The following is a 27,530-nucleotide window of genomic DNA, read 5'->3' as shown; positions in this document are numbered from 1 at the left end:
ACTTATTAATGGCCGGCATCAAAGCCAATGTTCAAATCGAGTAAAAACGCAAACAGTCAGGAATTGTACTTCAAATAAAGTGCTTCGTTTGCCTTTACAAATCCTGAATGTAGAAGGGGGGGAAATGTCCACCATCTGCGCACATGCATGCACGCTGTTGTTTCTGCTGATTTTGCAAAGTACCTAGACCTTTGCAAATGTTCCTCAGCTTGACGCTCACTTCTCTAACCTTTATTAACAGACCTACTTTTGTCGCTCTCTCCACATGACTATCTCCTCGCCTTCTTTCTCTTGGCCTGTCTCTTGGTGTGTAAGCACAAGCCAATCCCTCTGAGATGCTTTTCTCGTCTGCATTTCCAGGTCCCAGCATGAGCCACCCGCCTTTGGTGGTGAGCCATGTGCAAAGCCGCGTTTAGTAACTTGATCAAGGGACCGAGGTACAGTCCTCTGAAGCAAAGAGCATTAGAGGCGTGAAGGAATGACTTTGGCAAGTCAACAGCTTTGATATGTAAAAACCTGCATCTGTTGGTTGGCAGAGGCAACGCCAGGAGGAGAGGTAGAGGGAATGCAAGACGTCTGCCTTTAGAATAGTCACTCTAATAGAATTGCAAAGGCCAAATCCCCAGCTGTGAAACCCTAATGTTCTTAGTCAAACTGACTTGGCATGGTCCAGGGGCTTGAGAGAGGGAGTGAAGAAATAGAGAGAAATGGAAGGAAGTAGAAGAGTAGAGTGATGTTCTGGCCTACATAGCAGTGTCTGTTGGAATGAGAGTTATCAAGCTCTACCTCGGCCCAGATGCACAGGAATCTTTTATCCCGGTCTCCCTTCTGTTCCTCCTCACATTTTCCACGACACCTGCCTGACGCAACCGTGTGATTGTCCCCCTGAGCGAGAGCCTCGCTATCTGACATACATCAAAACGACATACCGGGATAAAAAGCTGTTGTCTGGGCCAGAAAAGAATGAGTAGAATTACAGGATTATTGTTCTTAATTAATTTTCCTTTCTGCATCAAGAAAGCCTGCAATGCTGGCCCCCGGGGCTCACTCTAATGTGAATCATATTAGAGTGATTCACATTAGCCTATAACGGCAGCCTAACGCCAGCAAATTAATCTTCTACATTACAGCAGGGCTCACACACCACATTTGGGGATGAAATTTTAATAACCGTTTTTTTTTTTTTTTTTTTTTTTTTTCCATAGAACAGCATTGAATTGATCAGCCACATCAAACACACACACCAGGAAAGGTCAGCGAATGCGTAGGGTGTAAACAGTAGCCAGCACAAGGCCTGGGTAAAATTATTCATACACCGGTCACTGACTGAGCTAAATCTATTAGCCGATCACCAGGCCGCTCCTCGAACTGAAGGATGTACATTGATTATCATTAATCGTATATATAAATTCATAAATTATCCCATAAAGTTTAATAACAATATGGTAATGCCGCCTGTGCTGAAGTTCACTGTTTGATTGCAGCGGTTATAGTGTGAGGGAAGGAGGGCGCCGTGATGCGGAGTGGCACCTCCTTACATTATTCAGCACAGAGACTCATTATAAATCAGTTGAATCAGGGTTATCATTTCATATTCCGTATATATCTGTTTGACTACCTAATGAATGTTATTTCTTCCATCAAGACTCAATATTGAAGCATGTTACGCCACAAAGGTTATTCTCCCTCACGAATGCTTTTGCTTCCATTTGAAAATAAGGCCCACATTTTCATCCTCACGTACCGCACGGCCGCTCAAAGCTGGCGTGTCGCAGTCAGCGCGGAGAACATATGACATGCAGGCGCCGAGCGGAGCGCTGGTGCGAAACGGCGAGAAACAGGCAATATGTAAATCTGCGTGTCACCGAGGAGGTGTGGGGGCCCAATGTCATACCCGTCTTCTGAGCCAAGCAGGAAAAAATGCTTATTGGAAGAAGAGAGAGGGAGAAAGAAAGAGAAAGAGCAAGAAAGATGCGAGTGTGGAATGAGAATGAAAGGCTGACCTAATGCAAGGAGTTCAGATCGTTTCATATGCAGAAAGAACGGAGACGCACACACACCAATGAACCGCCCACTGGGCTTACGGAGTTGCTCGTCCTTCCCTTGATGCACTCATCCAAGGCACGTGAAAGAAAAATGAAACCCATTTTATCTGACCTCAAGGGTTATTGTAAACCAGTCAAGCAGTATAGCAGAAATGCAGGTGGATGCATGTACACAGATGCAAACACACGGATACACACTCCCCGTATGTCCCCGCCTTTGTCCCTCAAGATGGCAGTCTACCCAGACGGCAGGGAAAAGGCCTCTGTGCTCGTAAATGTTGTTTTTCTCCACATTACTGCCAAGGTATCCACTGGTGACTGATGATGGATTACATCTCAGCCAGTTTTCAGGGTTTTCCCTCAACCTGTGACTTACAGTAACCCAACGCCCTAACCGCCCTCCGTGCTACGCTAACCACACAGAGCAGTGCTCAGGGAATATCACTCAGGACCTTTTTTTTTTTTTTTTTTTTACACCATCATCATATACACTGGGCAGCTGTTGCATTGGGATGAGGCATGTGCCCTTGTTTAAAAGATGTTTTGGTTACATAAGATTTTTTCCTCGTTTTGCTGCAGACCCAGGCTCTTTTTTCATTTGTCTTTCTGTGTGAATGGAAATGCACTTACTGCAATTTGGTCTAATGCCACTCAGGGAGGCTGTAGATTGGGGCTCTGAGTCGCCGCCATACTCAACCCTACAATTTTTATGTGATAAGTAGAGATTCAGATCCTTGGTTTGGAGACAAAGACGAGCCACTGGGCTTGGGTGAAATCCCAGGCAAGGCTCATTTGAGGGAGGAACCGACTGCTGTTTCATTTAGTGGAGATGAAAGGCACTTTCCTCTCCACCCTGTGAACAGTTTCAGACTCACTCCTCAAGGTGAAGATGTGAGGCTTTTTTTAACTTCAGTGCAGACCCTTGAGAACATTTGTGTTTACTTTCTCATCTTTATCATCCAGTATAAGTTTTTGATTTTTATTATTTTTTCTTAGCCACTCGTTATCTGAGCCAGTGATAATTATGATGATTATTATTATGATGATTCATTAACATAGAAGTTGTTAAATAAAATGCAGGTTTTTGTGTGTTGTGTGACTTTTGGCTCTCTAAGATTTTGTGTCTGTGGGAATTTTTGCCCGTTCACAGAAGCAGCATTTGTGAGGTCAGACACTGATGTTGGACTAGAGGGCCTGGCTCACAATCTCCATTCTAGTTCATCCCAAAGGTGTTTGGATGGGGTTGAGGTCAGGGCTCTGTGCAGGCCAGTCCCCAAACTGTTCCCACAAAGTTGAGAGCGGAGAATTGTCCAAAATGCCTTGGTGAGCTGAAGCATTAAGATTTCCCTTCAGTGGAACTAAGAGGCTGAGGCCGAGCCCAGAAAAACAAGCCCATAGCGTTATCCCTCCTCCACCAAACTTTACAGTCTGCACAATGGAGTCAGGCAGGGAACCTTCTCCTGGCATTCACCAAACCCAGACTCGTACATCAGACTGCCAGATAGAGAAGCGTGATTGGTCGCTCCACAGAACACATTTCCACCGCTCCAGAGTCCAGTGGCTGCGTGCTTTACACCGCTCCATCTGATGCTTGGCGTTGTGCTTGATGATGTAAGGCTTGCATGCGGCTGCTCGGCCATGGAAACCCATGCCATGAAGCTCCCGGCACTCAGTTTCTGTACTGATGTTGATGCCAGAGGAGGTTTGGAGCTCTGCAGTTAATGAGTCAGCAGAGCGTTGGCCACTTTTACGCACTCTGAGCCTCAGCAGTCAGCGACCCCGCTCTGTAACTTTATGTGGTCTCTGAGTTGCTGTGGTTCCTAAACGCTGGAACTTTGCAATAATCCCACTTCCAGCTGATGGTGGAATATCTAGGAGGGAAGAAACTTCATGAGCTGACTTGTTGAAGCGGTGGAATCTTATTACATTACTATTACATCAGCACGCTGAAATTCAGTGAGCTCTTTAGGACGAGCCATTGTTTCACAAATGTTCATAAAGGCAGACTGCACGGCTAGCTGCTGCATTTTATACACCTGTGGCGATGGGACTGAATGAAACACCTGAACTTAATGATTAAGACGTGTGGCCCGGTACTTTTGTCCATATAGTGTATGACTATATACACCTGTGTCACTGGTCATTGTTCTTTTTGTCTGTAGCACCATGAGAAGACAATTTCGTCCAGAGTTAAACTAGTTTTGGGAAGTTTTGCTGGTTTGAGAATTATTTTATTTATTTATTTATTTATTTATTCATTTATTCATTCATTTATTTTTATTTTTTTATTTATGTATGTATGCATGTACTATGCATATATGTATGTATGTATATTCTTTCATTCTTTCATATGCATATTTTTGTTTTATTTTCTATGGAGAAGAGTGTCTTAGAATCCTTTTTTTGTTTCGCTACAGTTCAAAAGAGCAACTCCTTGGTACATTAAGGAAATCCAAGAAACGCTCCTCCGCTACACAATTTGTACATTAGAAATGCTCTGGAAAAATAAGTGACTATTTATTTGATTCCTCAGAAACATTTAGCTTGTGAGATTATGTATACTATCATCCTACACGTTTTGAAAAAAAAAAAAAAAAACACTAATTATGGTTGTAGATGATGATATTAGAGTGTTATCTAATTATATGCTGCAAATTGTAGTAAATTGTTAATTTAACTGCATATCCCATCAAGTTTGGAGGCAGGATAATTAGATTTCCGTACTGAGTGTAAGTAATGTAGGATTATGTTACAGATTACTATTTCAATCAGGTAATCAGTGATCTGTAACAGATTACATTTTCAAGTAACATCCCCAGTCCTGGTTACAGCTACAGCTTCTCCTTTACTCTGTCAAGTGTATGCTAATTTCAGGCAATTAAGAGGCTGTGTGTCATTCTTCCTGTTCTCCCTCTTCTCCTGAGCATTCACTGTCATTTTTCAAACTCCACTGTGATTTTTGTCAACCACATATGAGTATGCCAAAGATGTTTAAGATAGGAAATTATTCATAACCATGTGAATGCTGGCATGCACAGGCACTTAAGCCACACGTTTTGTGCTTACAACACACCCTGACCACATCTTGACGCCGCGCGCGCACCTCTTGTGCCTCAGAAATTACCATGTTATCCTCATACATATGAAGTGCAGGCTAAATTTAGAATCGCACACATCGTACAATGCCTGATTTCAGAAAGCGGCGGCGGGGCCTGAGTGGCTCCATGGTCACATTCAGCCCTTGACTTCTCTCTGAGATGACTGGCTAAATAATTCACCAGGGGGGTTGTCTTGTATGGGAAGAAGCGAAGCCTGTCGGATACTCAAATAAGTTATTAATTTTCCATTTTGAAACCTTGAGGTGCACTTCATCATCCTGTTACCAATTTTCCGTGAAGCTTGACTGATTCTTTTCAGGACATTGTTCTGGTTTCTGCGCCTATTGCTTCAACACGATTGTTTTCACTCATCATTTTTCATTCATCGCTGAGGTTTATTGACTCTCCAGATTATTTATAGTTGACACACAGTATTACCACTCCCCCCACCACTCCCACCCACCTCCCTGCCCATGCTATTAGACTGTGTTCCTGGACACGTGTGCCAGCCTTTTGTTGTCTCTCCATGCTGAAGTACTTGCTGGTTGTCATTGTAAGAATTCATATACAACCACTTTGACTATATAAGTGCCCCTGTTATCTGTCCAGGCTTGACCTTCCTCAGTGAGCTTTGAATTGTCCTATTCTGCCTTGAGCCTTTTCCCTCTTTTTCATGCAGTGTCCTTGTTTAAGTTTTTAAATTTTATTAATTTATTCCTCTCATAACTATAACTCTCAATCTGTCACCTCATGGTTCTCTGAGACTAAGCATTCTGACTCTCTTTTCTGCCTCCAAGATATTTTTGTGTGAGTATCTCTCTAGGTCATAGACAACCGAGAGGGCCCTTCTCCTACCCGAATAACTCAACTACTTTGACTTGTTCTTTCTTCTTTGTCTCTCCCTCTACCTCTCTCTTTTTATGCCGTCTTATTATGCGTTCTATTTTGTCTCGGCTGACATCCTTGACAATCTCTTTTGCCTCACTCCCAAATGTCATCTGAGCTTGTCTGAGTCTTTTTGTTTCCCATTCAGACCCACCGACGGTAGAGCCGGTGTACATGGAGATGCGTCAGGGCCTGGGCAGGCCCGTGGTGATGACCTGCAGGGTGCTACGGGCCCACCCTTCCCGCGTGTTGCGCTTCGAGTGGCTGCTATCAAACCGGCTGCTCCACGCCGGGGCTTTCGCTGACCAGAGAGACGAAACGGAGTACACCATCCGCAGCCTGAACCGAGACGGCTGGGGGGAATACACCTGTAATGTCATCAATGAGGCCGGAGCAGGCAAATGCACTTTCCAGGTCACAGGTAAGAGTTTCCTCCATTCGTCTATTTTCCATGCTTGCACATTCCTGTTCAGTGTCACGGATGCAAAGACGATCTCCATCTGAAGTTATTTGGTCTCATATTCAGTCTTAAAGTCTTGTTCTTTTCTGAAAAACAAGTAAAAAAAATATGCTCACTATTTTATTTGAACATTCAGCGCACTGTAATTTGTTGTAATTGTACACAGTGACAAACAAGGGATGTATCATTGTATCATTTTTCATCTGCAGCTCGTACATTCAGTAATGCAGCGAAATGAAATCCCTGCCACTGTGTTTCATCCACCTTGATGTTGCACTTGATGGCAGTCGTGTTGCATTCACTCTTTCTACACGTCTACAAGGAGTACATATATACACTGCTGTAATTAGAGTGTTCACAGTGGATTTTTTTTTTTTTTCTTTTGGACAGCTGGAATTGGTTCTTCAAAAATGTAATAGTGCTTGTCAGATAGCGTATTTGGGCTGTGCTCGCCTGTGTGTGTGACGGACAGTTGATTGAGAAAAGCGAGAAAGACAAAATAGGCAGTCAATTTGAATAGGAGACATCTATAAGATCTTGTCTGCCTTGTCTTGTCTTCACAGAGCATATAGCAGGCGAAAATTTAAACTGACACTTGATGCGGCAAACCAGCTCTCTTGGATAATACACACTCCTTCCCCTCCTGCAATTTTTTTCTATAGACTGCCATTTTTTTGTTGTTTTTTTTTTTTTTTTTCCACCAGTGGCAGAAAGTGTCCATCTCTCAGTTGTTTTTTTATGACAGGACCAAATTAGTTTGGCTGCATTGAGTGACCGCAGGAAACCTGGCCAAGGTTTCAATCTCCCAGACCTCCCATTAGAGAGAGGAGCTGCAGGGTCAAGGGAGGAGTATTTGTCACTTTGATCCTCTGCCACTTAAGGTGCTCTCTTCTCTGATACTGTCTATTTCTCTCTGTCTGCCCCTGTCTTCTAAATCTTTGTTTGTCTCCCTTCTTTGTGTCCTCCTCTATCCCTTTCCCTGTGTTTTTTATTTCTCACTCTTCTTCTCTCTCATTTCCTATGTCTCTCTTTTCCCTCCCTCTCTCCAGTATGCCTGGAGAGAGATGGACACCCCCGTGTGTGTGTGTCATAAATCAGTCCTCCCTGGTGAAACAGGTAGAGCAGAGACAGAGGCAGATAGCCCCCTCCGGCCATTTGTTTTTCTCAACAGGGCTGGGTTTTGCTTGCTATTGCTCACACTCCCTCCCTCCACCTCCGTTCCCACTTCCATTCTTTTTTTTCCCTTTCATCCTTCATCCCTCCTTTCCCTCTCTCCCTGCATCACTCCATTCCTCCCGCCCAGTGCTCCAGATTCCCACCATCTGGACTCGGTGGCTGCCAAAGGTATGGAGGCTCTTTTAGTAACCCCCTGAGTGCAGGAGCATGGTGCAGAAAATCCACTTTGGTTCCTCCCATCATCCATGAAATCTGGTGTGTCCCATTCCCTTAACTTAAACTCTTACGCTAAAATATGCTCAATTTTTGTCTTGAAACTTGATAGCTGCAATATGAGATCAGCATAATTCTGTGCTGGCAGCAGCGATGTGCAAGGGAGTTGACCCATTTGAACTAAGCAACATAATCTGCTGGCGAGACAGTGGATACACATGGCAGATATCAGCTGGTCTGCATCGCTTCTGAGTCCACTCCATGATGAGGCTCATGAAACGTTTGTTTTGGCTCACGCAGTTAGATGCTCGTTAAGTTAACTCACTTCAGAGAATGAAGCGAGGTGGACGTTCTCTGTTCCTCTCTGTTTTTTTTTTTTTTTCCTCTGGCTTGGATGCTGTATACTAAAATCATATCAGTCAGGATTTTTTTTGGCGGAAAAACCACAGCAGGACTAAACTCAGGGATCCAGTCGTCAAGTCACAGGGCACACACAAGACCACATGCCAACAGACACACACTAGCACCCCAACTTTGGGCGTCAGGCCATGCTTGGGGCTATATAAGCACTGATGCTTCAAAAAGTGTGTGTGCTTGTGTGCATGTGCATGAACGCTCATGTGCCAGGCCATGGGGACATCTGGGGAGCGAGTGTGTTGGCTGTAGTGGCCAAGTTGGCCATTAAATAATGCCAGGGAATAGACTCCTCAGAGGGATGTAATGTGCACCGCAGAGCTCTGGCACTGCGATCCTGTTGTGGCCCTTCAGTCTCAGCCCTTTCCTCAGCCTGGGTTCATACTGTACCACAACAATTGGAGGAAAAAGAACATGCGTCTCTGTCTTCAGATCTTCTTGGGCTGAATTCAGGTCTGATGTGGCACAATAGGTGATTTATCTGAGGGGTGGTGTGCGTGTGCCGTCCCATTTGGCAACATATGTGTTCTTAGTGCAGATAGATAGATAGGCATATATATATAACATCTATAAAATTTCACCTTTTAACCTTTGCATACACTATATGTATAATGAAATTGTATTGGTTGTAGTTTGTGGAGGTCTGGAACTGGACTACATTATACTGAGAGGTGTTTCTAATTTATTGTCCTCCCCATTTGCGTACATGAGGGGGACAGAGTAGTGGAAACAGCTCTCAGTAAAATGCAGTCCAGTATAACAGCAGCGCTAACTATGAGCTCAATGCCAAACATAGAAGTGAATGAACACCTCTATTACTGTGACAACAAGAAAACCTGAGCATTATAGGCAGCAGGAAAGGAAACTTTATGGCACGACAGTTGGACTGGATTGTGGCCACTGAGTGTACACAGAACAGATGTATAATCAAAATATATAATTTTTAATATAATTTCCACGTAGCTGTCCCCAAAAAACAAACAAAAGAGAAAACAAAAAACACTTTCCCACTTACACATAGTGCAGTCTATCCATCCATTGAGTTTCTTTGTGATTTGGTGAAGTTTCCAGCCTAGCTAGATACAGTTTGACGGTGGTCTTCAGCAGCAGATAGTTTCCAGTGAAAGCCTTCACCTCTGAGGACTGAGGATTATGCCACATATCATTGTTTTTTTGTTTTTGTTTTTGTTTTTTTGGGAGAGAGCTGTTGCTGATGTTTGATGGTTTGAGATCCACAAAAGAATACCCATCCTACCCGATTTGTGAAGCAGGGACGGAAACCTCACCAAATCACACAAAGACTATCTGGTTAGTCTGCACTAAGAGGAAGTGAGATTTTTTTTTTTTTTTTTTTTAATCATGGTGAATTGTTCCTTTAAAGAATGTCCATCATGTTCAAGATAAGAACAGGTCAATTAGTGCCTGTAGTCTTCCTCCTCTTTAGCTAAATTGATAGAGCAGCCCCCCCTCACATGCACACACACACACACACACACACACACACACACAAATGTGCACACCTTCTTCCACTACATTCACCATTTCAAAACAACAAAACAAAAAAAAAAAAAGCATGCTTTGCTGGCATTTAGAAAGAACATTGTGGCACACATCAAACTTCACACAATGAAGAGGCTAACGTTGTTTTCCCCCCGTTTCTTTCTTGAGTGTAAATCCCCTTTCTGGCAGTCGTTTTTTTCAGTCTGAAGAGAAAGACAAAGAAATTCTCAGAGACACTTTTCAGATGTTTATTGTTTGGATTTTGTGAGTGATAGTTCAAAAAAAGAATTCAGATGCTACGCAGCTCTGTGCTTGTATTGTCATCCAGTTTGCCTTTGCTACTGGAGCTACTGTTCTTAATAATGTAGAAATCCCAAGTATATTGTGGGTAATTGATTCACAGATTGGCTGCGTGGGTATGCCTGCAGTATGCTTTTAAACGAGAATTGTATTTATTTGTTTTAGTAGATAAGTTACACATCTACATCTTCTACCATCTCACTCTCGCTTTTCATTTGATTACATTTTCTGCATTCAGTTTATTTTAATTAATTTATTCATGTCTATCTCTTTGTGCTTTTGATTTAGTCAGGCAATTCATTCCCATGTTTGAGTTTTCTGAGTCATTTTATTTGTTGTTATTTGATTGGCTTTTGTCTTGTTTTTTTGCCAGCTTGATCTTGATTTGTTTGTTTGTTTGTTTGTTTGTTTGTTTTGAGGTGAAACCCCCCCCCCCCCCCCCCCCCCCCCCACACACACACACACACACACACACACACACACACACACACATTTATGCAATCAAATCACCACAAGTTTAATTTCTACTCTTCTTTTTGTTTGAAAAAAAAAAAAAATAATGTAATGTTCAAACTTAAATATTATCAGCCTGGGGCCCAAATAAGAAATTTGGAAAATTGGCCTGAGCACTCAGGCTTCGTGAAAATGTGTTATTCTAATGTGGAGACTGAGACAAAGAGTCGGTGGCCCATTTTGTGCTCCATACTGTGACGTTAAGGAGCTAAGACATGATCTTTAATGCATCACATTAAAGCACGTGCCTTCACCTGTGTCTAACACCGCTCCTGCAGTAAATGAAAGATGATGGCGAATACTTTGCCCAGCTCAAAGAGACAGTCTGACATTGATAGATTGGTAGTAATGACTGACATTACATGGTCAGAGGAAAAAGGCAGCATATGAATAATGTTATCAGTGATCTGGCTAAAAGTCTGTCAGGCTTGAAGGACAGACGCAATTTATTCTGTTATTTTTTTTTTTCTGTTTTGTTCTGTCCTTCTCTCTTCTGTCCCATTTCTTCTCTACTCTGTTCTGCTCTCTTTCTTACACCATCACATCAACACTATACCACCAGATCAGTCACAGATTTCTAATTTACAATGATCAAGAGTAACCAAATGAAAGTCACAGTAAGTTAGGCCAAACAAAACTCAGAGAAAGCCAATATTATCAGTGAACTCATTCCGAATGTGTTTGTTTTTAGTTTAAGTGGAAGTGAAGGAGGAATTAGGTGAGGAGTAAGAGCGGGAGCTTGACTTGATTTGATTATAAGTTCAATTCTGTTTTCCTAATAATGAAATAAAACCTCGAGCGAGATTTCAATCTCCATCCCAAGAGAACATGGCCAGGCAATTACCACTGCCATTATCACTTCTAATTTCTCTAATGCCTTTTTCATATAAGTTTGCAGCTCATGCAGGGCTGCTGGAGTCACCCTTGCCAGGTGTGCATCCGTATGGAGACGCTGTTTATGCCACAGTGGCCTACGTCACACATCAGCTCAGCACCATATAGTGATGCCAAGCATATGGCGGGGCAAAATGTTTTTGTTTTTTTTTTGTTCTGAAGATGAAATCATGTTATCAAACCCTGAACCCTTAAAACCATAAACCCTTAAAAATCAAAAAAGGAAGTCTGCAAACAAGGTCAACTTTTGCCGGAAGCATCTCACTGAGCTGTTATGAATCATTGCATTGGTTCTGCTGTTATAAACAGGATTTAAAAAAAAAAAAAAAAAATGATTAAGCCTTCTGTACTTTATGTTTGATGTCTCCCACCCAAGGTTATCTGTTTCAAGCGATGGAAGTGGGTTAGATAATGTGCTTCACCACACATAAGGTATTATTAGAAGGGAGGGCCATTTTACACCGCTGTATGTTCCAATCAGATACAACAGCAGCGATTTTGTGACAGCCGTTCTGCCGTTCTCTGTGAATGCAGTGTGAACGGTTTCCTTTTAAAAGATGTTGTAGTTCATAAAATATTAAAGACATGTAAAAGTTATGTAATAATTTGAATTAAACTAACTAACAGAATACTGCGGCTTTGTATGAATGCTTTGTCATAGTATTTTCTCCTCCGTCGCTAAAGGCAAGGCTCGTTTTTCTGCCGGGTTAATGAAGCTTGAGAGCAGATATGACTTCATAGCATGTTGATATTCAGAGGAGTCCTTTCAGTCGTGTGGCCCTACAGCGGTATCTGCGTGAGACTCTTCAAAGCCAATTGCTAAAAACACACAATAACGATAGGATAGGAATCAATTTCATTAACCATTCCTCTGTTGTTGCACCGTCAATTACAGCCCCTTCATTTCTGCATTACCTTTATGTATATAATGCATTGAAAACAGCTTAACAAGCAGGCTAGCTTATGCAAAATTCAAGAATCTGTAAACACTTTTGACTGCATGCAGTGAAACGGCGCTGGTTGAGATGCATCGATGCAGACAGCAAGAACCTTCGCAATCTTTCTGGAGCATATGTATTCATTTCATTACATCAGCAGAAGAAGGGAGCTTGGATGAAGTTTGGACCACGGCTCCGGCAGTCATCACTAAATGTTTAGACTTGCTATAGACGGCTGATATCTTTGCAGACTTGACCTTTGGGGAAACATTTCCTACCCAAACTCAAACCGGGGATGTTTGCAAAACACATGACTAATAGCACAACTAAGATCCATTACCAGAGAGGGCACATTGAATCACATCTTATGAAAAAAGATGAAAAAAAGAGAAAACATTCTGTCATTATGAACCCATTATATTTCTCTCACTTCCACTTTTTTCCCCTGAATGATTTTATCTGGTTGATGAATGAGTTTTCTTTCCCCCTAGATTAGAATATTGTATTTTAAACAGCTCTATCCCTGTAAAGGCCCCATGATCTGCAATCTGCTGTCCAAACAATTGCAAAGCATCATTAACCAGATTTATTGTGTAAAATGCAGAACAAAATGCCCTCGGTGTTGATATTTGACTTATTACAACAATTATGAGAATTGATCAAATGGTGAGAAGTAGAACAGAACAGCCCAGTCTTTTTTCTCCGAAAGCACTTCACCGCTTTTGATTTGTTTAAATGTGAACGAGGATGCCTGAAGTGCATATGTTTATGATGCTTACAGTTTTATGTGGGTATATCGCAACTAAATAAATAGCTGAACATCACTCTCCTGTCATAAGATGATCTTTTCTCTCATTTACTTTACATCTCAGTGGTGCCTTCCTTATGTTTATTTCTAGCTGTGGTGGTAAATTTCACATCAGACCAGTGTTAATTAGCCTGAAAATGACAGCTAGGACATTTGGTTCAGGCTAAGAATACATTTACAATTAAGTCGACACTGCTATGTGAAAAATAAATATAACCAAAATATAATCAATGGCTAAAGTAGAGGCACAACAGATTTACTGACTGGAAGTGCAGATTTGTTTTTCCATTGCTCTAGCGGCTAGAGCAACATTAACATTAAATTTACATAACATTAAATTTAACGAGGGCAAATCACTTGGCTAGAGTCTAACCAAGTGATTTGCCCTCGTTAAATTTAATGTTATTTGTTACCTTGACTTAGTTTCTGAGTTTAGATAGCTAGCTAACGTGGGCTGAAGTCTCTCACATTGTTGCTTCTGTGTTTGGTCCCACTGGAGAGCAGAGGTGAATTGAAGGAGGTCATGGAGAAATGTACTGCCTGTGGTGTGTGAAAGTGGGGTGCAAGCTTTACTGCACTTTGGCTGCATTTCGTCTGCTTTTAGAGAGAACATTTAGATTGAAAATACAATCATCTTGCGAAGATTTTTAGCATGGTGGGTGATGATCTTACCATGGCAACCATGGTAGAATACATATAGGGAAACAGAGCTCCTCAGACTAATCAACACTCTCTCTCTCTCTCTCTCTCTGTGTGTGTGTGTGTGTGTGTGTGTGCGTGTGCGTGTGCGTGTTTGTGTGTGTGTGTGCGCAAATGTGCATGTATGCATGTGCGGACATGATTCATTACTTGGGCTGTAGAGAGGAAATCATTAACTTATTTTTACCCATGTTTCAAAAAATTGGACTGTTTGTTTCATTCATCAGTTGTTTTAGAGGTGGCATTTGTGACTAAGTGGCACATGGTGGGAAACGGATACAATTTTATTTTCCAATTTCATTTCACTGTGAAGACCAATAACCTTTTTTATTTGTATGTAGAGGTCCATAGCACTGACAGTTCAATAGCAGCATACTCTATGCAGGGGCTTAAGAGACCGAACGAGACATTACCCGTTTGAAGCGAAACCAAAACCTGCAGAGCAGACCAGAGCAGACAAAGCAGACTAATATGGCAGGTTAGAGGGGTCAGCACACTGAGTTTTGTTGTTTGTACTTATGGCATGTGCGCAACAATATGAGAAACTTGCAGCATTGGTGAACATATTTCTGTTAGCAACTTCTAAGCACAACACAAACAGATTTGATGAAGGTCTTGTCCATCTACTGAGTAAAAATCATGGTATTGGTATGCATTATGAGGAATTTGTTGGAAAAACGTTTCAACTTCCTTTTTAATATGGACTTTCAAATCTCATGAAAGATTGAGAGAAAATAAACTGTCAACTGTCAGCTTTTAGGAAGTTGACATTACACAGTAGAGGTAATTTTAGCTTTAGATGATGGATCTGCTGCAGCAAGAAAACGGGAACCGGGCAGATCGGACTGTGACTTCAGGTAGATGTTGCTGGGTTCTCACAGTTTGGTCTTCTGTCTTTGGTTTTATCAAGCATGTCTGTCCTCTATGATCAAAGTTGCACTAATCAGTAAAATCACCTGGTTGAGGACTTTGCTTGGATTGAAAACCTGCAGACTGTCAGTCGTCCATGGAGACCTGTGCTTCAGAGAGGCAAGGTTCCTTGAATAGGTTTTCTCATGAATGAATTGTTTCCAGACTTGGGAAATCACAGGGAGCCAAGTTGTGTAAGGATCTTGTGAAAGGGAGCAACCCAGGGCAGTGTTAATCATGTTTAGTAGAAAACAGTGCCACTCCAGTCATCAGTTACATAAACTAGTCTGATGGGTTTATGCAGGTGCTTAGCAGACATTAGCAACTTCATACACCTCCACTTGATTGTGTCAAATCATAGTGCTGCTTTGTTTGAGTTAACAATAGCACATGTGCTGTGTTTTTCATGGCTACTCAAAATGATCCTCCTGGGGTTTTGTCATGCTTCATTTATCAAGAGCAAATAGGACAGGACAAACAACAACTCCTCATTCAGGTGAATTACCATTCTTTGCCTGGAAGGTCGTCCTTCAAGCTTGCTCCTTCTTCTTTTTTTGTGATTAAACCCAAATTCCCGCTTGTGATGTCAGAAATCAGCCTGCATACTGATGTCTTTGTAAGATTTATTTGGGCACACATATCCTCTGGTTCCATGGGGGAAATAAGATCCATACAGATTCAAACAAAGCAAAGCTGTGTCTCTGGAATAAATGGTTTCTAAGAATGACTGTGCCAGCGTGGATCCAGCTGTATGAAATGTCTATACACTAGTTTCCACTGAGGAGGCAGTTTGAGCACAGAGGCATGAAACACTCTGATGGGAATCGCCAATTTGTGGGCTGGACAGTTTTAGGCTGCGCTTTCATTTAAGCAACATAGCGCAGCCTGGTACAAGCTGTGACTCTAAGCCATGCAAGTATGTTAGATAATATAAGATAAGATGAAACTTTAATGATCCCCAAGGGGAAATTGGGTCACAGCAGTAGCAAAGAATAGGATACAGATAAAAATACAGCAAATAGAACATACTGAAGATTAAAGCTACTGTATCTTTGTCATGCTAATACAGAGCTCTTGTTGGCTTGAAAGAACTCTCACTACAGTATGTTGACTATTGACACGTTTACAGATTTAACGCATTTAAGAATTCACAATCCATTGCAAGCACATGCATACATGCAAAATAAAGCACCCCACAGAAGCACTCTACAAAGATTTTTATGCTCTGCCCTTTTCAGCTTAAGTGAGCTTCTAGCTGCAGCGGATCAGAGGCTGAGCAAGTATTACTAATTAATCAAGTTGAGTATTAGTATTAATGTGTTTTCTCCTCAGGCAAGGCCTACCCTCCAGAGTTCTACTATGATACCTACAGCCCCCTGTGGCAGAACAGGCCCCGAGTCTACGGCTTCAAGCTCCAGTGGACGCAGATGAACCCCAATGCGGTGGACAACATTGTCGCCTACAGACTAGGCATCAGACAGGTAGGACGACTTCAAGTTATCTGTCTCTCTGTCTACCTGTCAATTAGCACCTACCTGTCAATTCGCTAATTGTGCCCCTTCTCCAATCTGTGGGACAACCCAGCCACTCCTCCCACCCTCCTTGAGGAACTGTGGCCAGCAGTTGAAACAAACAGAGGTCACACTTGCTCACAGCAGATGAGTAGAACTGAGATCCAACAGAATCATCTCAGGATGGTGTTCAGCTACCACAATGCACAATAGTCACTGCCTGTGACGTAGGGCCAGGTAGTGGTCAGGAGTTCACAGTCCAGTGACCAGATGTCCCCATTTTGTCCCCGTTTTAATGTCTTCTCTGTGGCTGTAGCTTTCGAGCTAGAGCCACAGCCAAATTTCAAAAGTTTCACAAGTGGAAGACAGATCCTTAATATGCAGATGAGTTAAAAAGGTTAACTGGAATTTCACCCCAAAGTTGGCTGAAAATTATCTGCATTAGCAAATTTGGCCCAGAGGGCTGATGGAAGCTCCCTTGCATCTCCAGTTCAGACTGAGTGGAAAAGGTTCGACTCATCTGGCTCTCTGGACGGGGTTAGTGTTGTAGTATTTTAGTGCCAGTACATCAGTAATTTCAGTGCAATCATGGACACGGACAGAATATAACCAATGTATTACTTTATTTCTCCAAGAGGTTATTAACAATCTGTCAGATTCTGGAATATGTCCACAGCGTTAATTATATGTCCCCAGATTTGGTCCCAAAAATCTGGTTCCCTTTGGTAGCAGAGATACGAGACGGAGATGAACCAACAGCAGTTTGCAGATTATGTCTGCAAGCTAATGTAAGAGTTTGCACAGAAAATTGAAAATATGATCCATCGATCGAATTGCATCGATCCATACTCCATAATGAATAGGAGCAAGTTCCTCACGGGAAATGGAAAAATTGCCACCCACCAAATATGTTGACAGATTAAACTACCTCATCCTGGAAACCTTGTTTTGCACACAACACTAGATGAAAACCTAGAAAAGTAAAGAGAGCTACAACTTTTTCCTGTGTGGCTGCCTGGGTACATTATTAAAGAACCGAGGTGCTGGAGACGTTGAATGAATTTGATTTGTTGTCAAGCTCCAGTTCTGTGACACGTTACCGACTGTTTTTGATTCGTCTGACACAGTGTACACACAGTTCATTGTTATTTTTACATGTTAACCATTCTCAGAGGTTAGGGAATGGAAATGTTGAACGCATACCTTTCACATAATCGTTGCTCCATATTCCGGCGTGTTCAAACTCTGGTTGTGCAGAGAAAAGCCATTGTGGTGCAGTGTGGTTTGATCGCTTTCATTTATCTACTTTTTGATATCGTACCTCAATAGTACCACTGATTTTTCTCTTGGTTTGACCATTTTGAGCAACCTTAAATCATGCAAACATATGGCATTTTGGTATCTAATCTAATATTCTCTCCAGTACCCAAACTGTCTTCCTGATCGCCATCTGCTCACTGAAATGTTAGGGTGTGATGTCATCTGAAAACTGCCTACTGATCAACAACCCTATCAAACCCCACACATTTTTTTACATTCATTTTTTGCTACGAGGCAGCCAAACTCTCATGTATTGGAAATCTTTGTACAGTTTTAGAACTGTCTGGTTGTTAACATCCATTCTGGTTCACATTGCCAAATCCCGTGCTGCGATTCATTGTCTTTTTCTGTTGTTTTTATGGGACAGATTCACAAAAACCTGACAGGGGCAGTCAGTTGTGTGGTTTCCATGAATTGCCTCTGTTTTTTGCTCTCCATCAGTGGCTCCGTCAGTGAGGCGGTAGGGAACCCCACAGAGAGAAATAGCAAGCATAGCTCCTGTTTACCTGCTTCTCAAGTAAACTCCACAGATGACAGGCAGTCAGCATTGATGGATGGCATCGCTAGATTTTCTCTCTTTGGTAATCTCTGTGTACCTGCCTTTCTCTCTCTCTCTCTCTCTCTCTCTCTCTCTCTCTCTGTCTCTCTCTCTCTCCCCTCCTCTTTCTCTGTCTCCCTCTTTCTGTCATGGGGATGTAGATCACAGTTGGTCTTTATAGCGATGTGTTTTTTATTCTTTATCTTCTTTTGTCAGCACCACTTGATATTTTAATTCAAATGTAGTTTGGGACTATAATTTACAGAGCCATTTGTCATTTACAATAGATCTCTGTAATTTAAGGGTCAGTGGCACAAGCTCATGGTGAAAGCTCACTTGGGTGTCACCAACAAAATTTTCATTATTTTGTGATGGGAGACTGTATTTTTACCTCAACAATCGCAATAACCAGCGCAAAGCACTGTCTGCTGTATGCTAAGTGCTGCACATGCTCAGTGAAGGCATATCCAAAACTATTTTTGTTCATTTGAGCACAGCCTTGCCCACGTGCACTATGTGTAAATGGACTGGGAGTCCTGGAATAGAGGGTTTGAAGATGAGCTATTATCTTTAAGAAATCTTAATCTGCCTTCGTCTGTGTAATTTCTCCTCTGAAAAGTCATGTCGTCATCCCGCACAGTAAATATAGGCCTGTATATATTGTGCAAATCACAGAATGCAATGAGTAACGTGTTGACTTTCTGTGCTCTGTTAAAGTGCCACCTGACTTGTCCAAGGATCTGGAGCACATTTTCAGCATGCCAAATGTTCACTTTACTCTAAAGTTGCCCCTGACAACACATTGTTGAATCTACGCTGCTGCTGAGTTGTTGGCATAATATCTGGCGTAATAACCCACGTGCTTAATAGGCTGCAAAGCTGCAGGAGTAGCAGATTGTGCTCAGATTAGATGTGGTCCTTGGAGCTCTTATCACAATGACTTAATTTTTTTTTTTTTTTTACCAAAATAGCACATCTCACCTTGCGCTTCCTCGTCTAAATAAACCTCCCGTTTTAGTGCACCATCCGAGTGCCTACCCTGGTGCAAAAATACCACATGAGCAGCCAAAGTCTGTTAAAGAAAGAATATTTAGCAGAGGTTAAGGAAGGCAGATGTTCTAAGTTATTGCTGTAACTAAGTGTAAGTATTTTATAAATGTTACAAGTGATATGATTGGTCAAAAAGACAGTTGGTGAGGAAGAATACATCATAATCGGCCATGATTGTAAGTCACAGCTAATCTAATCATTTCTGTCATCCCCGTTAAAAGAAACGCACTCCTCTCCATGACATAATGGCAATTTTATAATGGCGGTAAGGTGTGAATACAAGTGGTAGATACAGAAATAGGTGCAATAGCTGTAGTAGTAACTACAACAATTTCCTGCCCCACCACTATTAGGTTTAACCAAATAATTACAGCCATGATTCTGCTCTGCCATTTAACATGTCAGTCGCAGCAGCAAGTTTTTCTCTATTGCACTTTAAAATGCAAAGTTTTAGACATTACATTTTAAGAGGCTTGTTTGGAAGGAGATGATGCATGCAGTTTTTGCACTCTGGCACCCTGGTGTTTTTGGATGAGTATCAGGAGTGAGGATTGGTGGGAATGGGTAGCCCTGAGGGATTTGTTTGATGTAGATTGGAGGGAAAAAAAAAAAAACAAACTATAAAATGCCTGGAAGATCTTTCATGGATCTTGACGATGCATTCTCAGGATGTCACCATCCGTGCCCGTGTACTTTGGGTGATTCGCACTGTATCATGGTGTTTTATCCAGGCACCCAAACCACACCGCATGATGTGTAGTCGTGTATCATTTTGAAAATGCACACCACAGTCGGATTTGAGGCCACAGATGGAACAACATACCAGCCTTGGTTGACAGATATTTGTAAAAATCAGCCCTTAATCTTTCCCAGTACAGACTCTTCTTGTTGGTGTTGTTGCCTTAATCACATCAAATTTGCGTTTTGACATGCAAGCAAATGTGTCAAAATGTGTCAGATAGTTGAAGAATTCATATCAGAGTGAAAAGAGACAAGCATGACATACATAAAGAGAAGCACAACATACACATGTCATTTTGGAAAGGTCTGTGCGGGTGGGCCTCTGACATCTAAAGCCATGACAGCAACACAAAACACCTGCATCTGTGCTAAGAGGTGAGCTGAGGCAGAGACCAACACCAAAACTGCCCAATCTACAGCAACAATCCCCTCAGTACATTTCCTGTCAATTTTCGCACAAGTCATTGCATTTTACCTGTGACAGCACGAAAATATATTTCCTAATCATATCATTTTGAAAATGTATTGTGATACCTTTTTACAATAACACAATTAGTAATAAATGTAACCATATTTTCAGCTTAACGTCACTTTGGCATTGTCGCTATGAGTTGCCGTTTCTGAGCCTGTTTAGACAAGCATGTATCAAAGAATTCAGCACATCCCGCAATGCTAAATCTGTCTCAGTTCTGCTCAGAATTAGTGCGAGCCATTCCCTGACAGTCCTGTGTTTCCAGTGAATAATATAATTTCATATTTGTTTCACACTACACCCTCAAGGAATTGAGGCTTGAAAAACACATTCTAAGCCGCTCTTGTTTGTGTAGTGCAATGATTTTTCTGTCAACTATCTTAGTTGGTCTGTTTTGTAATAAATGTTGTGTGTATGCAATTCATACACTGCGGGAGCCGCAGCCCGTACTTGTGCTTGCCAGGCTTTTTGCTTGAAAGCTTGCCAGCAATATACATTTACTTTTCCATTTTCAGCTGGTCTTTGCCACAATTTTACAGATTATGTCTGCATCTGTGCTAGAACCCCCACCATAATTCAGCAATCATAGTAACATTTTAATCCTGGATGCATTTGTTCATAGAAAATGGAGCATCACTACCTTTTCCGTTTTTTCCTCAAGCTCTCATAGTGGAGAGTCAGTGTTTGGAAGAATTAATTTCTTTCCACCTTCTTACCTTGATATCTCAAGAGGCTGCAACGCATGACCATTATTTCCTTCCTTCTAGGCATAACAACCAATCTTCCTGTCGTAGATGAAAGAGATTTTATGCTGTTCGAAAAACTCACAGACCCATCTGATAGCATTTACTATATATTATAGAATGGTGCCTCTTTCTGTTTTATCCTGTGTGATTGATTGCATCTCTGCTTTTAGTATTCGTTGTGATTAATGGTAAGATTTATATCTGCCTTGGTGAGGAAGAGATGGGAACATGAATGAGTAAGAAGAGAGGGATGAGTCAAGACAGTGAGCAGAAAGAAATGAGAGAGAAATGAGTGGGAGGAGAGGCTTCTTTCGTAAATAAATAAATGCGGAGATACCCCTCGACTGACGGTGAAAACAGTGGTGCAGTAATGAACGCCTTGGCACGTGGACCACTCCATTCCATGCTATTTATAGAGCCAGCAGCAGCTCCCCTACCATTCTCTGAGAATCATTATCATTTTCCCTCGCTGCCTTTGAATTAATACTGAGAGCTGGTAGACCTTATGCCTCTATAATGGATTGTTATTGTCCAGTGCCCCTGTGAAAGACAGTCTGGCTGAAGAGAGAATGAATCGTGAGCTAAAAGGAATGCAGAGGCGAGAGTCGCAAAGCACAAATCACCTCACCTGTCACAGATGCAGTGAAAAGGCCTGCCTTTGTCTTGATTCTTTAGCCGACTACATCAAAGACAAGCCTTCCCTGTTGTCCAAAAGCTTGGCTTTCCAACTTGTAAGGCAACTTTGCCAGCGTACATCTTTCCATCTGCTTCCTTGCATCTGCTGTCTTCTCCCTCCACGTCCTTCCTGCTTCCTCTCCTCCTCCTCATCCCTCTTCTTTCTCAATTGATCTATCAAGTCAGAGTGTGTGTTTAGATGTACGCAGATCAATAGAAGCCAGACTAATTAAATACAGTACAGGCAATCTGGATCAGGGCTCGCCTAATATTACACCGCCACTTTGATTATTCTTATGTTTCATTTGCCTCCTGCTATGGCTTTGATCAACTCTGCTAGTTTTTAAAGTTGCCATAAAAAGCCCCATGAACTGTTGCTGCAATCAAATGAAATTAAATGCGATATGGCACTGTGTCTCTGTAGGGAAAAAGTGGAGAATGAAAGGTAATGAGATGTAAACAGAAACCTTAATTGAGCACAGACGCAGGGATTCAGTGAACATTAATGGGAATCAAAACAAAGGTGCAAAACCTATAATGCCGATAAAGATGTGTATGTTGCAAAACCTCTTTGAAAAGTTAAATGGTTCGCTCAATAAACACTTTCAATTTGATTTGATTCACTTGTTTAGGCACAATTCTTTTTTGATGGAGAAAATATGGAATTATGGGTCTCCATTTGTTCATTTGGAGGCTGAGGCAGCGCTCGCCGAGCCAGCTCTGGCATTTAAGGGCCTCCATCTGCCTCGAAATGTAAAGCGCACACACACACACACACACACACAAACACACAAACACACACAAACACATGTTTCAGGAAAGCACCATGTAATTCATGTCAATTAACTGCCCTGCCATTTGTACATAAGAGAAGAGTAGAAATGTAAAAGGTAGATAGATAGATAGGGACAAGCACATTATCTGCAATTATCAGTGGCACACACAACACTCGCTATTTACCTGCAAACTAATGGTGGCAGCAACTCCCACTCCGTAATTGTGGATCATCCAGAATCTAGGTAATTACTTAATTGGTATTGTCGTCACACCTACATCGACTGCACTTTACTACTATCGCACCTTCATTCTCTCCATCTCTGTCTCTCTCTCTCTGTCCCTGTGTCTGCTGGTATCACACTTCCTCGTTTCATTTGACACAGATCGGCATGCAGTCACTAATTGTGATGCAGAAGCTGTTAGGTGGCTTTGTGCAGCTCTTCCCCTTTAACTGATTCTCAAGGATAAAATGTACCCTGCTTCCCCTCTCGTTGCTCGCAGCGAACGCAGGAACAAACCCGTCTTTTTGTTTCTTTGAATTCAGTATTGCTTTAGACGTAGGCTGTATTGAATCGCGAGACATGAAAAGCATTTAGTGGATTTTGTATGATACCTGAACATAATCACCTCAAGGCAGGTTTGTTCATATGCTTTACATTGTGTAAAGACAGGATATAAGAATTTTTTTTTTTCAACTTCTCTGCATAAAAGGATAACAAGGCAGAATATGATTAAGGAGAAACTTCAAAAGAATGAGGCAATCCTGTGTGGAGTACAAAGGTGTTGTCCTTGCCGTGCTAGCCAAATGCCTGTTTAATGGAGGCAGAATGAAGGCGTATCTTCAGTGGGAAACATGAATCAGGGTTTTTCTCTCTGTGAATATGAGAATATCTTTGTTTGCTAAGAGCACTCTTTGAATTCTGAGGCTGGGACCTGCTTTGAAAATAAACATGGCTAATGAGGAGCTAGCTGTCAACAGCTTACAAAGGGAAAATTGTCTCTGTTGCGAAGTATTTAACGTTTGTGAATCTCACAAATGCCTATGGACAAGGGTAATTGGCAGATGAGAGGGAACATCCTACACTGAGGGTGAACTGAATACATATTTCCCCTGGTCATATAAGCATTATGTTTCCTTCGTGCAGCAGCAAAGCCCTCAGAAGAGTCATCTGCATATGCTCTGCCTTTATGTTCATTTTTGGGCCATAACAGATACTTTTTTTTGCCAGTCAAATTTTAGCCTTTGTGAAATGATGCTTTAAATATTTGTGATGTGGCACTATTGTGTTGGCTCGCTGATTTGGGATGTTTTACTTCCTATTATAATTATCCTCCTCAGTAATATGAATAAATGTGGGGAAAGATAAAAAAGTACTGTTTTTTTATGTAACTGATGTTTTTGTAGACATTAATTTATCATTCGAGCCACCTAACAACTTACAAGATAAACATACATTTTTAAAATGCTTTCTTAAGTTGGTTTTGAGTGATGGCACATTAAAATGCTTACCGACCGGATATTTTTGAGATCTTTTTTTTTCCTCCTTGTTTAGGACTGTGCATCTTGAATGTTACTCCTACCTTATGCATGGATGCCGTGATTGAGTGCACCATTAGGCTTCCATTACTTCAAACTTGCAAGCGGGCTTTGTGTTGAATGATAGTTTGCCATTTTAACAACTAAATTTCTTGCACCTTAATAATCGAGTTATTCACCCTTGTGCAGCAGTCACCCAGTTTCTCAAGTGCCATGTAAACGAGAAAGACGATTTCCATAATTGGGGCAGGGGATTAAGCATAATCGGCATAAGGCAGCTAGATTTCTCCTGAAGAAACCTGATTATTGTGACATGCATACCCTTACACCAATTTCTGAACAGCTTTTTTCATGTGTGCCTGTATGAGAGGAGAGTGTAGATAAGGAAACTGATACAATAACCACAATAAATGCACACTGTATGATGCCCAGGAGAGTAAAAACTACATGCTCTACATGGTCGTTAATAATTTTATGACAACACTACCTCAAATGAAAATATAAAGAAACAAAAAACACACCTACCACCTGCTGCCCTCCTTTGGAGCAGTGGGTTAAAGCTTGAGAAATCATCACGAGAGGCCGGCTGACAGCCGCTCTCCACCGGCGGCAGTAACATCAGGGGTCAGAGAAACACCTCAGTTATTGGGGATGCACATGTTTTGAGTAATCGGCTTGTTGTTGCGTGTACCTGATTTCCCAGTCACTCTCAATTCTCTGATTTCTTGTGTGCATGTGAATGCACCGAAGGCTAAAAATTAATCACATATTGCTTGGCCTGTGACCAGCCTTCTCACACTGTCATGCAAATTGGTTCAAAACCTTTAGAGATATCCAGCGAACAAACAAACCAACAAACAGACAAAGGGAATGGGGCAAAACATAACCCCTGTCCAACTCTGTTGGTGGAGGTAATGAGATTAAAGCTGCTACTGAGCAGATCCCAATCCTAATAATCAAATGCTAAACTTCACAATCGAATGCCAACTTTGATTTCTTCCGCACAGTCCTAATTAATTTTAGTAGATAATAAACTCACAGGTTGTATGCATACATGTGTGTCTGTTTGTGCATTTGCATGCAGGATCAGTATTATGCCTGAGCATCCGCTAACTTTTGATAACCCCTCCTCCTATCCAGACGGGGCTTCAGCGCTGGTGGGAGCAGGAAATCCCCGTGGAGGGAGTCATCAATAAAGGGGAGCTCATCACCCACAACCTGACTGAGCTGATCAAGCCTGAATCTTATGAGGTGCGCCTGACACCCATCACTCGTTTTGGAGAGGGCGACTCCACCATTCGCATTGTCTCCTACAGCGGTGAGTTCTGCTTAGTTAATTCAGAACATTGGATTGTCTTCATTTCTGTCAGAAAAGGCTATATTCTTTTATCCCTTTCTTTTTCAAAGGCAAGTAGGCATGACCCTCACCTTGTAATTGTATTTACTTATTTATTTATTTACATGGTTGAAAAATAGAGTAGAGATAAAATAGAGAATGGAGTTGGGGAGATGCAGGAGAGAAAGGCTTCAATTCAATCCTCTGCCCACACATGTATTTGCAGAGGTGGAGGACTTACCCTTCAACCACCCGTGGGTGCACTTCAGCTGCTGGTGTTAGCCTTCATCTATTACAGAAGCACACATGTGAATTAGCTGAACTGGTAGCCCTGAGTTAAAGCACAGTAGAGTCTCCCTGCTGCTAGGAGTAACCCCAGCACATGATCATTGATTATGTGTAATAGATATCAAAGAATCACTCTGGTATCCACAATCATTATGAAGATGGATGTCTGATGTATGGTATGAATTAGGAAGGGCCAATGAAAGTGAATTTATAATTTATTTTTTATTTATTTATTTATTTTTTGGCATCCAAGGCCTTCATTCATCAGGGCTGAAGACCCAGCTTTGCCGTCTTGCTAGTTTGATCTAAATTCACACTGATCAACTAATCTTCTCTTCCCTCTGACTTTGAATTGCCTGGGTCAGGTCTATCCTCAACTGAGGCAAAGGCTGACTTGTTAAGTCAATATGCACAGCAGATCATCATGGCATCAAAGCATCAGATGAGTCAATCTCTTAACATCACAAGACCAAACAGGGCTGGTCAGAAATTTGTCATCTCTACCTCCGTGAGCTTTCCCAACTTTTTTGTGATTGTTTTTCATCCTGTTGCCAAAGGAGATGATATAGTTCAATACAACAAAAGTTGCTTTAGTTTTTGTGTTGCACTTGTTTCGAAATGGCCTTGGCTTTATCGAGCCCCACATGGCCCCTGTGCCAGTATTAAAATCTGACATTGTTTTAAACAAATAGAAAGCGTTATCAAAAAGCTACTGGTGCTTGCTAAATACGACAATGAGAGCATTCATTGTCATCATATTGTTTCATTTGGTTGATTTAAGTTTTGAATGGGCATTTTGGCAATATAATAGCTATCAGCCATTTGGTATCTGTTGATCTGGCAGAAAGACATCATAGCTTCTGAAGGCTTGCCAACTCAGTCAGACCAGTGAGAGTACAACAAAACACAGTGCATTTCTCGACAGAATGAAACAGCAGCTTGCTAATGGAGGTAGACTTGTCAGCCTGTTGGGACGACACACCGGTAGAGACACTAGAGACAATATCCACAGCAGGCGGAGCGGGGGAGAGTCCAGCAGTGGCAGCGAACAGATGCACAGGTACTGGAGAAGTGCATTTTCATGAACAAACGGGCCGACTATTTCTCTGTCTATCACTGACTGCTGGGCTCTTCCCAACTTGTGCTGCTGTAGCTGTGAATTATTCAGTTTTACTGCAGTTCATCATGGCTTGGAGTGAGAGAATAAGAAAGAGCTACACACACACACACACACACACACAGAGAGAAAGAGGGAGAGAGAGAGAGTTGATTCTATAGTGGTTTGTGGTATTGTGATTCATCGAAGATTGAATTGAATTGAATTGAATTGAATTGAATTGAATTGGAATGGGATTTAAAAGCACTGAAATTTATTTTAATTTAATTTGAACGGAATTGCAGTTGGAATTGAATTTAACTGAATTGAATTGAACTGAAGTTAATTGAACTGAATTGAACTGAATTTAATTGAGTTGAATTGAATTGAACTGAACTGAACTGAAATGGAACTGAAATGGAATTTGAAATGAGTTAAATTAAGATCAAGAGAGGCAAAGAGCAGCACAGAAAGCGAGATGGAGGCAGCCGAGATAGGACCGGGAAGGAAAGGGTACTGTAGATAAAGGGGAACAAAGTGAGAAGAGGAAAGAGGAGAGCCGGTGCTGATGTGTGAATCGCCTGCCCAGCA

General features: G+C 41.7%; 1 protein-coding gene across 1 annotated transcript in view; it reads left to right on the top strand.

The window, feature by feature from the left end:
• Positions 1-27,530, top strand: part of mdga2a (MAM domain containing glycosylphosphatidylinositol anchor 2a) — a 168,836-nt gene that overhangs the window by 122,335 nt on the left and 18,971 nt on the right. Inside the window, exons 10-12 of the mRNA XM_030047533.1 lie at positions 6,177-6,449; positions 16,185-16,333; positions 25,360-25,537. Coding sequence (XP_029903393.1) covers positions 6,177-6,449; positions 16,185-16,333; positions 25,360-25,537 — 600 coding nt within the window. The remainder of the gene's footprint in view (positions 1-6,176; positions 6,450-16,184; positions 16,334-25,359; positions 25,538-27,530) is intronic.

This window comes from Myripristis murdjan, chromosome 24, assembly GCF_902150065.1.
Source record: "Myripristis murdjan chromosome 24, fMyrMur1.1, whole genome shotgun sequence".
Classification (NCBI taxonomy): domain Eukaryota; kingdom Metazoa; phylum Chordata; class Actinopteri; order Holocentriformes; family Holocentridae; genus Myripristis; species Myripristis murdjan.
Note: the sequence above shows the minus strand (reverse complement) of the source record. Positions and strands in the feature narration are given on the sequence as shown.